The following is a 12,265-nucleotide window of genomic DNA, read 5'->3' on the forward strand; positions in this document are numbered from 1 at the left end:
AGGTCAAATGGCTCCTATATAATAGCTACTATGATTCGTAGGTCTTCGATACCGCCCTAAAAAGTGCCTTTAGAGAGCGTCGTTGTATTTTTGGTACCACTTAAGAAGATCTACTAGGACCATAACGCTCCGGCCCGAAGGTTAGGGTGGTAACCACAAGTATTTCTAGGAATATAAGTGCTTTTATTCTAGGTAACTTCAATATAGCCCATAACTTAGGGGATGAAAATAGTAAGTTCGACGGTCATATTCACATATACTTTTACTAATACAACTAGACTTTTAAATCATACGTCTAGATAATACTCAAAATAAACTAACTATATAGCGAATATAGGCCGGAGCTAAGAATACACCCTATTTTCTTTAGTTAGCGCTAATTAAGTTCTAGAGTATAAGCTACCGCCGCGGCTCCGTTATAAGTCGATATAATCTAATACATCATTTCCTACGAGTAGGGCTCACTATTAGATCATAAGTTTTTTTACCCCTACGGATCTATAGGGAATCAGTTCCTTCTAGGATAGTGGATTAAGATATAACTTCGCGGGAGAGATTATATATCGGGTCTCGTACTAAATTTAGCCTACAGCTATAGGTTCTATAAGAATACTATCACTAGGTACTAGAAAAGCGTAGGCTAATAAGCAAACCCCGTATTTTCGCTATATCTTTCATAATAGTTTCTTACACCGGGGATTTAATACGTGGATATCAACCATAGAGATAGACAGCGATTAGCGAAAATAGCGAAGCCGTCTAGATACTTCTGTCAAAGGTAACAGTCACCGCCTAGACGTACCTTTAGGAAATATACCTCATACTATTAACGCTATCGAAGCTATAGAGGACTATCGCGATCTTATCATCCTCTAGGTAGGTAGTGGACGAATAGCCCGGGATACAGTAACTACCTTACTTATCTCTAGGTTCTTCTTCGTCGTCGACTTATTGCCAGAAAATACTGCGACCCTATTCTAGTGTCACGGGTTAGTGCGTTGTAAAGGACCGGCTTAGATAGTGATATTAGCTTTGGAAACTCTCTACCCCGATAGACTTAGCTTTGTCTTAGATTGTGGATTAATCGACAGTTTTGGCGGTCTAGACAGTCTCTACCCCTCGTACGGATACTACAACCGCTCCGTTACTTTCTTGACCCACTATCTAGAGTACACGGTGAACCTATATTTACAGATTAGCTCCAAAAAGCGTTAGAGGATTAGCGGCTTCCCGGAGAGTGTGGTATCGTTTATTTCACGACAAGGCCTACGGTCTTCGTTTAGTCAAGATAACCATAGGTATCCCTACCGATAACCTTGCTAGAGCTATGACATGATCCGAAATCCCATTAGGGGTAGGAGACGTAAGCGCGAATCAAGAGGCTCCGGAGATATTTATCCTAGGAAACGCGCACTTATTTAAACCGGGATCAAACCTAGAATGTATTTATAGCGTGTCCGATAAAGAAACTCTCGGGTATTAATACGAGTCCTTTTTCGTCTATAGCAAAAACTTGTAACTTCTATGACTTATAAAGTTTCGTTGCCCCTTTCCTTATTCTAGATTTTTTTACTAAATAATCTTGAAGTCATAGGTAGCCCTAATCCTTATAGGAACTCCTAAGTCAAATTCACAAGGCGGTCCTAGATATTGAAAACCAAAGCTTATAAGCTCGCTAAGTTCTGCGATGCGGATATCTATCTAGTCTTTAATCATCAGCGAGGGTCGTTCGTCTATAACTTAGTCGAGGATAGATTATAGCCCCCTAATAATAAATAGCTAGTGAGTAACACAATGCCTAAAGAGGCTTAGGGTTTCGGCGCTATCAAGCTAAGAGACTAGTAGGAACGGTAGTATCCCAATCTAGAACGAATAAATTTTAGTAAAATAGAAGGCCTGCTAGAAAGCCCCGAGAGTAATTTATCTCGGCTCACTCGATATTTCGCCACTAGATTAGAGTATTTTCGATTATTAGAGGATCTCTATAGGGATATAGACCTAGTAAATGTTACTGCTAATAAAGAGACTCTATATATAAAGTCTTGTGAATATGATTAATAGAATATACTTCCTTTTATAATACGATAAAATATCTACTAAGATTTTGTAGTTACTCGGAAGATCCTACCTTCACCCTAATTCAATCAAGCGGAACGAAAGTTAGTACAATATAGAGGGGAGAATAGATAGTGCGTATCCTTTACGTTAGATTATACTTTACTTTTGTGAAAATAAGTCAAGCTCCGATTGAAACAAGAACACAATCTGATGTTGCGTAACGAACAACCCCTCCGTGCCTAAGAGTTAATCTTCCTCTATTTCATGTTATCCTAGGGGTAACAGCTAGGAATACGTAAAGGATAAGGTATGGCATTAAATTCTCTAGTACAAACTATATTTAACTAATAGCAAAAAATTTAATAATAAGAGTCCTATAATTTTCTGCCTTAGCTGTAAGTGATGAATCAGAAAGAGAACCATAGTCTCGCTTAGGTCTCCGTTTCTTGTGTTATAAACCCCTAGTATATGATTATATCCAGATAATAAGGTATAAGATACCAAGTCTGACTGTCCGATTCCACTTGCTAAAAGAATATATACTATGTGTTATTAGCGTGAGACTAAATAATATTAAATAGTAGCCGAACCTCAAATATATATGAATATAATAATAAGCTAATATACTCTATGAAGTGATTTGTATACTTCGACAGCCTACAGGCAGCTTTTCTAGGGATTTTTTCGGGATTTTTCATATATTCATATGAATCACCTAGTTAAAGTAATAGTGAACCAATATTTTCACGATCAAGATCTATAGATATAGGACCATCATTAATCATACTATCCCCGATATTTGCTAGCGGGATTAGTGTCCTATCTATAAAGGATAATATTGTGTATAACTTACCTATCTTGATAGCTCTATCGGAGTATAGGATAATATTATCATAGTTAACGCCCCTATAGACTATATAGAGCTACTTGTGGATATATTCAAGGCCCCTAAGAACACTTCTATAGATACTCGCTAGATCTTTCTCACTTAATTCTAAGGTAGGAGTTAAGCCGACTTGCGTAAGATTGATAGCGAAACCATAGTAATTATAAATAAAGTGAGTAGATATACTATTAAAGAAAGCCTCCACTAGGCCCACTATATTTTCATATAACACAACTTGTAGTTTAGAGAAGCTAGCGCCCTATCTACCGGTGTCTCTTCTTTTAATCAAGATAGTTAAGTACCCAAAGTAGTTACTAAGGCTTAGCCATCCGTAACCAGCCTAATTGATCTTCCAATTCAAAGAATACTTTTAGGAAGGATACCTAAGGTAGGGTAAACCATACCTAGATAGGATTTCAATATCAAGATCTTAGTAGAAAGTGTGATAGAAAAACTTATATCTTAGGAATATACCTATTGTAGCTAAGACTTTCTAGTTCGTAGCTAGGATTATTCTCGGCGGTAGCTATTAGGAGGGAACTATTTAACTCGTTAGGTTAAGATATCTTCACTATAGTAAGATTAGCTAAGGCTTTTTTCTCTCCTACCGATAGTAAAGAGGGTATACTAGCCTACTTTATCTTTATTATAATAGCTCTCTAGTAGATATAGGCTATTTACCTAGGGTGTAAACGAATTATATTTTGTCCGGAGTTATCGATGATTTCCGAAGCCATAGTGGGGATAGGCTAGTGAGTACTATAGTAAGGTTAATTTCATAAAGCTCTAGGCGCTCGAAAACGGCAGAATTATATAGACGCAATTAGGGTCGCGGAAACAAAAGTAGAGCCGTAGACATAAGAGTAGAGTCGTAGACACAAAGGTAGAGTCGCGGGCACGAAAGTAGAATCGCGGACACAAAAGTAGCGTCGCGGACTTTCTCCACAAAAAGCTAAGATAGGAACTAGTCTAAGCTAGCACTTAGGGGTATAGGGATTTAATTATACACTTGATTTTCTACTAATCCGAACTAGCTAAGGCCCGCTATATTATGGTTCTTAAGTACCGCCAGGAAAGAAGCAAATAGGAAGATAAAGATCTATAAATCCGACCCTAGTATATACCAAAGTAGATAAATAAGTTTCTGGACTTTTCACTAAAATAACTTATTTTACCATCACTCGTTTTCTAATAACACCGGAGGCAATCTACAGCGTAGTCCTCGGTCTTATGGCTCTCTCATTTGTATTGTACCGCCTTATATTATATATATTCTTATTCTTATCAACCTCTCCTTTCTTGTCTTCTCGTGTTCGACCGTTTCTATTACGCTATATGATTTATGCCCGATCCTACTAGCGCTTCACCGGTCTTGGAAGTATATCAAGAACCTATTCAATATTGATAGTTCTTTATTTTGCTAGCACTAGTGCCTACAATATTGTGCGGGTCTATTCCATTGAAGATACTAGTAAGAGGGTAGCGAAGCTCTCACTCATTAACCTATTTCCAATGTTTTTAGGCGGTGGTTACGAGTTTAGCGCTTATCTTCTTGGAGTTTCCCTCTATACCTATGGATTCATTCATCGATTATTTACGCTAGTAGCTCTATTTGAAGCTCTAGCTCATGTTATAATCGTTACTCGATCAAGGGCGATATCTTAGGTAAACGAGATATAATTTTATGGTCTCCTAGTAAGTTTTCCTAGTGCTCCTAAAATATAAATAGATACTAAAATTAGTAAGGCTACTAGTATATTTTTGGCTTTGGTAATATTACCATTAGTGAAGAAAAGGGTTTACGAAGTATTCCTTGTCACCTATATTAGATATACGGTGACGATAATCTACGGAGTGTAGTAGTATATCCGGTCGGCTAAAGGGAATTTTTGGGTATTCCCACTAGTTTTCGCTTATACCTTCGTTATTATAGGGGTTTTATAGCTAATTTGTATTATCTATCGTAATATAGTGATAGGAAGAAGCTATATACGAATAAATCTATAACCCTATATAGGTGATATTACTCGAATAACACTATCATTACCTAGACTGTGGGTTATGCGCGCCGGTCAACGTATCAACCTAGGAGTTCCTTCTGTGGGAATCTTTTATGTTTTTTAATCACACCCTTTTACTATTAGCTAGTGGGAGAATAATATTAATGGCCGGGCGGTTTTAATCTTAATCTTACTTCGTCCTCGTTCCGGTTTTATAAAGAGACTCTTCGATCGTATTGAGCCAAATAGAGAATTTGGGGCCTGGATTAATAGCCCTTTTGGTCCGTTGTCTATTAGTTAGAGATTAAACTACAATATCGGCGACTATAGATATACTTTCATAATTGCTACCGGTATCGGTATCGCGGCTTAATTACCATATATTAAGGAGCTTCTCGATAGCTATAAAAAGGCTTAAGTACGTATATAGGTAATCTCGCTCGTCTGGTAGTTAGATAGGGTTGGTAATTATAAGAGCGTACAAGACCTACTCTAGACCCTTGTCAGGCAAGATAACGGTTACGTTCGTGCCTATTTCTATCTTGGTGATGCTATCTACTTACGCTAAACAGATACTTCACGTCTCAATTTACGATCCACTACGCGCTTAATCAGAAGATAAAATTCAGTATATTAGTGAGAATAGGCTTATCGATATACGTAGCGGACGCGTTAGCTAGGAAAAGCAGCTTGATATAGAGATAGGAAATCAATTAGGGAAAATGATTGTCCTAGGTAAGCCCTGTTCTCTCCCTTCATTATAAAACGCCCTCTTATCTCAAACCAGTATATATATAAGCACAAACTCGGGATGATATTAGGAACTTAGTCAGGTCACGTGTAGATAAGAACGTCGAGCTATTCGAACCTAAGTTCCAGCCTTAGGGTCAAACTGGAAGCTTACGCGCCTTCCTTAGGCTGTGAGAAACGAAACGAATATAAAGACGCTAGAGAATAGGGCAATACATAATATCAGGCATTGTGAAAGCGTAGAATTTCCATGAATATATAGTGTCGCCTGTCCTATTGTTTACTAAGTGTTTGATTAGGTAATCTAGGAGCGCTAGAGGGTACAAGTAGTTAGGAGAGATAGATTGACGAACACATACCTCTACACCTCTCTAGATTGTCTTCTTAGGCCGTAGGCCTAGGTTCCTTTGTATACAAAATCGAGTATAAGACTAAACTGCGGATGCTAAATCGACCTATATACCTTAGAGTATACAGCCTTAAGCGTTCCCCTCTTTATATAGTGACCGACGCAGGGAGTTCGTTATAGGGTGGCTAAGCATATAGCGCAGTAAGTTGACTCTTGACAGAGTATCAAGGAATTGAGTGATTTAGGGAGCTCGAGGGTGTCGAAAAAAAAGGTGCGGATATAATTTGACCCTGTGAGCTGTTAGTAGGTAGGATAGGCTAGTGGAGAAGGACTCTAGGTATCCCCTAGATATATCACTTCGACCGATAGAAGTGAATTGAGCTATTATTAGAGCCAGTCTGGTGATTAGTGTAAAGAAGGACAATGGCCTTCTTTTATAACGAGTATACTTAGCTAGTGAGAGGCTTACTAGCTAATAGGTTAGTCAAGCCATCGGAGCTACGCGTATTGGCGCATATAAAGCCCAAAGAACTAGCGATTTCAGCCGAAAGAATTTGGCCGGGAATCGGATACCTCTGGACTAGTGTGCTAAAAGAGTATATACTACAGACGATTGTGAGATTCCAGTACGAAAAACAGGAGAAAGCACCCCAGAAACAACCACCAGTCAAGACTACAAAGAACTACTCGTCTTCTTTATCACTTTCGGAAACCACTATAGAGTGTGGTAGGGAGGACTACGTTAGTCCTTTTTCTATTAATTTTATTGATTCTGTCGATTCCGCCTAGTCTACTAAAGCCCCTATTTACAAAAACCTAAGAAACACAAAAAAAAGAGACCCGATAGGATAACTAAGGAGAGTACCTACCCCGATAGAGACTCGCGCCTCTTAGCCCTCCTCGAACCAGGAGACACGCCTAGCCCCTCCTCTGGCCGAACCCCTTCGCCGTTCGAGGGGTATTGTGAACATAAGCGCTCTAAGTCCGAGGACTTAGCGCACCCTTAAGTGCCGCCTAGGTCAGCCGAAGCCCCGCTAGTAGTTCACCCCTAGGGTGAACTGCCGAGCCAGCCCCTAATAAACCCCTTAAGCTACCCAACCCCCCAGGAAACTCCGTGGGTACAGTAAGGGTTCTTTTCGATTCCTATGCCCGATCCTGGTACCCTAGGTGCCCCGTTCTTCAACGGATAGGATACTACTAAGGCCCTCGAAAACTTCGAGAGACAGAGAGTCAGACTTAGGTTTAGACCAGACCGACCTACCTCTTACCCTACCGACTACTAGCGCAGCAAAAAAGAAGCAGAGAAACCGAAGGTTTGCGGGATAGGCAGTCCATGCTCGCTACCGATAGTCCCCTATACCAAAACGCCCTTAAGTCGGGCCTCAGCCACAATATCACTACGTATTGTCGAAGTCCCTTCTACAGCGGCTTAAGTCGATGGCTATTTACCCCATAGACCGAGAAAGGTTAATTAAACTACGAAAAGCTATAAGAGTTCTGGGTATCTTTTCGGCCGAAAAGATATGTTTTACGCACGCGAAGGCACTGAGTGGCTACCTAGGATTGTACACGCGATAATTTAGGTACGCTAACTTACTTAGCCGACTATTATATACCGCTAGATAGCTAGATAACTAGGATGGGTTTAGAAAGGATAAACTGGACTAGTTCACCCCGCAGTATTTCTCTAAGGGCGTGACACACAGTTCCTTCCGATTCAAGATAGGGGCGCTATTCCCGCGCGTGGCAAGGTATACTAAGCTAGGATTTAATCTAGAGGATATCTACGCTCGAATCTATAGGACTAGAGATAAGACTAGTAGGTAAAGAATAGAGGAGTTCGAAGTAATAGGGAACGTAGTCCTTCCTAAGCTTTTTAGCTAGCTTAATAATGATATCTTAAGTAAAGAGGGGGTAGTGTCGCTCTCGCGGATACTAGGTCAACCGGTGGTATCCCTAATATAGCTGATTTACCTCGAGTTCGATATATACGACTATTATTATACGCCTACAGTCGCGAGACCTAGACTAGGGTGGAATCGCAATATATTCTAGTCTCTTACTTAATAGTTAACCCGGTAAGATATCTATTACTACGCGGTGTACGTCGCGATTCGCCCGGATCATGCGTGGCGGCTGATATTATTTCCGTACTATACAAAGAGTGTGTACCTAGGCGAGGAAACAGGGTTCGCCCACTTTAATCTAAATATTGGGGACTACTTAGTAACTAGCCGAGGAGGTAATACAGTCTAGGGATCGGTCTCCTTTACCGATAAGGATAAGGATAACTACACTATCGTCCTCCCAAAGATACACTTATATCTTAAGGAGTGGTGGTCAAGGATAGAGAGCTACCCCGATATACAGGCGTTAGGACACACAATCGTGATCTATCCCTAGATATAGACCAAGGAAGACAAGGATAAATTTGGAACTTCGTTTATAGGGGTAGTCTACCAAGCTGGAGACGTTCGACTAACCCTTCCTATGATCCTATATAGCTCCACAGGACTGACTATACGTCTCCGACACACGATAATACCCTAGTTTAGGGTTATTCACGAAGACCATAAATATCTAGAGACTATAGAGGCTGGGACTTAGGGGGAAATTGTAGATACCCACCGAGATCTATCCATTGGCACACGGAAACTATTAGGCGAGTCTAGTCAGAAACGCTCGGTGAGCCTGTACACCTTCCTAGGGGTGTCTCACCTTATAGGCCTCGGAGACCTTTTAGATACACTACTCGGCAGAATCAAGTGGTCGGAGTGGTCTATTATGGCTAAGCTTAATATTCTCTTTGGGGAGGACAAAGAAGTAGCTTATTCCTAGATTTTATATTAGCGCCACCGCGCTACACGCTAGTTTATAGAGGCCTTTATACGAATTATTTTAGTCGAAAAGCTCGTATATAGTAAGTAATCCTACTTCTACCTTTTAAAAGAGGGGCTCCCTATTCCCGAGGTCTACCTACAGTACCAGAAAGACCGATAATAGTGATATAACTACGGCGGAGTGAGTCCTTATAGGTGCTAGGCCGTAAGAGTGGAGGCTTTCTTTTCCTCGAGCATTTTGATTCCCTTCATATTTGTTCTACGTGTTATTTTAAGGCCGAAGTACTACGAATTGCCTAAGGACAGGCGATATTTTTGGGAGGGGTGGTATATAGTGGGGGACCCTATCTCCTAGTACGTATTAACCTCGCCTGTCCTATCGTTTACTAAGTGTTTAATTAGGTAATCTAGGAGCGCTAGAGGGTATAAGGTAGTTAGGAGAGACAGATTGAAGAATATACACCTCTATACCTCTCTAGATTAACTTCTTAGGCCGTAGGCCTAGGTTCCTTTGTATACAAAATCGAGTATAAGACTGAACTACGGATACTAAATCGACCTATATACCTCAGAGCATACAGCCTTAAGCGTTCCCCTCTTTAATAGTTACTTTGTTGACCAAAAATTAAGTACTTAAGTACAGTGGAATAGAAAAGTGTTCTTTAATTTAGTCTCTTAGCTAAAATACTAGATTTGTATAAAATCACTTACATCGAGAAAATTTACCGATAGGCTACTTTCAACCATATTTAGCTACACATCCTATACCTAATACGTTAGTAAATACTAGAGATATATAGGAAATTTAGGCGGTCGTAACTTTAAAGTATTTACTAAATCTCCACCCTACGACACTAAAAATATAACCGCGAATACAGAGTGCCTAGGGCGAGAATTAGTCATCGAAATATAATCCTTAAATATATAAACAAGGACAGCACTTCGGATATAAAGTATTAATATTATATTTCCACTTTCACAACCAGTTCAGAATAGCATCCAATTTAAATCGAGAGAAGCGCGAAACTTAATTTCCTAAGAAACTATGGCTCGACAAGGAAAGTATCGTCAAGGAAAGCACCGAAATTGAGAAACCCAATAAGAAATTAGTCCAAAATAATTATATATATCGACTTAGGGTCCCTATCATTCCAACTAAAAATATTAATAGCTCATTAACTATCAAAGTGGAATCACCGGCACAGTACCATCTATCTTACAACATTGACTAGGCAGGCCTAGGCGTGATAGGGCTCAAAGACACTAAGAACCTACCTACCTACTTTCTTAAGTAGTGTAGCATTCAAAACACCCACGCTTTTAGATAAGTTCAATCTATCATACACCAAAACTTAGTGTGTTTAATAGAAGGCTTTTAATCTAGAGGGAAATTCTATATCGTATACGAATATCATTATTTAGCTATTAGCCTTGGTTATACAGTAACGAATATTCGCTTTAGTAAAGTAGATATAGTAACTATCTACAAGGAAATCCTTAGAGGGATTATTTTTATCCACTACGAGTTAAAGACCTCTTATCCCTTATTAGATTGTAGCAATATACTTCTTATATCGAAAGGCGAAATCAAGATAGGTATAGCACTTAATGAATATAATAACCAACTCTGACCATTAGACAGCAAATATAGGGGAGTGTCTAATAAAGAGAAGGTCTCGCGATAGTATCAAAGAAGATATCGAGGCTATTAGGTCTATCGTGACTTCACTAAGTGACCGACTAACTCATTTAGGCGACCCTAAGCAAGGCCTAGGTATACCGTGTCTTTCTAAGTTAGCGTAGTCGTTTGTCGAGAAGGCGAATACTTCTAGTTCAGCAGAGGATCTACTAAAGGTTAGTATTATTTAAACTCAAGACGTAAATACATAATAATAGATCGATAGGAAGAGTTTCTTCATCTAGCAAACCTAGGGGGATATTGGAGTTTAAAGCGTCATTACCACTAGGCGTTTCCTTTAGGAATCTGTATTGGTAAACGTGTCAATAATATTCACCTTGATAGGATATATTGGATATAAAATATAAGGAGCTAAGAAGAATATTAATTACTAGGTTCGCAAATCTCTACCTATCGAGGCTACCAAATATATAAACGAAATAGAACTTCGTCCGTCGGGACTACAATTGAAGTGATAGAAAGCCAAAAAAATATTTGTAGTACTATTTTTGTGTCTATAATAAATGGCAAAGCTTCTTTGTTTTAACCTATATTGTTCACCTAGAGGATTTTCCACGCTATAAATAGGTCTATATTCTATACTTCGTATTCCGATATAGATATATAACTATAGTGGTGAGCCGCCGTACTTACAATCTAGACTCCTATACTCCGGTTAGTTCACTTGACTATACGGCTTATAAGTATCTACCCGGTATATTCTAAGCATAGAAGGGATAGTGAGCGCTACACTAAGATAAAAGATAGTGGGGCGATATAAGGCCTATCAGAATTTATTATAGGCGAAGCATCTGTCGTAGTACCCACAAGGTATACTACGTAGTACGCCACTATAGTGTCGTTAACTACTGCCGCTGTCTGCTTAGAGGCATGATCCTTTAGATAAGAGTGAAGCTTATTATTAGACTGAAAGGGGGTATAAAACTGTAGATAAGTGGCGGAGGGAGTAATATCCTCTATAAGATAAAAAATTGATTGAAGAACAAGAAAACAGTTTTATTCCTTATAACTACTTATCAGGTGCTGTTTCCTAATAACACTTTCCCGATCGATTATCTATAGAATCTACCTTTCTCTTTCCTATATAAATATTATAGTACAGAACGTAATCACGGAGTTTATCTAATAAAATCGTCCCTTCCATGTTATTTCCATGACTTAGATTGTCTATTTTCCCAACAAGTATTAACCGTTCTTTCAAAGCTGCTTTATATACCTTGTTCATATCTGGGGTGCCTATTCTATACTTATTAATCACTATAAAGAGATAATCACTTACTAGATCGTGTAAGACTACTTATAGGTTAAATCCACCCCCTAAGAAGAATTTATAATAGACTCTTGATTCGAATAGGTACAAAACGATCACTTCTTGATATGATTGATACCATATTAAAAGGATCTTAGGTACCTTATTTCGAATAGATAGGTAGTTTTTCGTTTCTATTTGTTAAGACGTTTCCTCGAAACCAGCTGCCAACGGTAGAGTATCACGATCGGGAGTTCCACTTAGGTGATTAGCTAACTCTATTAGCTCACTGGTATCTTCCTCTACTAACTCTAGTCCGGAGTTTATTAAGGGCTAGGGTGCTTCCGAAGGCGATAGATTCACGGGTTAAACTTATAGATACCACTCTTCAAAATCTATATCAGGATCGATAGATCCTAGCGCGGTCTTAGTAA

At 39.2% G+C, this 12,265-nt stretch overlaps 1 protein-coding gene across 1 annotated transcript; it reads left to right on the forward strand.

Moving 5' to 3' along the window:
* Positions 1-9,947: 9,947 nt before the first annotated feature.
* Positions 9,948-10,686, forward strand: N7500_009427 (uncharacterized protein; the record flags this gene model as incomplete). Its single annotated transcript, XM_056680566.1, has 2 exons — positions 9,948-10,070; positions 10,522-10,686. Coding segments are annotated over 2 exons (288 nt in total), but the record flags the coding sequence as incomplete, so codon positions are not given.
* Between the last annotated feature and the right edge of the window lie 1,579 nt (positions 10,687-12,265).

This window comes from Penicillium coprophilum, assembly GCF_028826855.1.
Source record: "Penicillium coprophilum strain IBT 35676 chromosome Unknown utg000006l_segment0_segment0, whole genome shotgun sequence".
NCBI classification, from domain to species: Eukaryota; Fungi; Ascomycota; class Eurotiomycetes; order Eurotiales; family Aspergillaceae; genus Penicillium; species Penicillium coprophilum.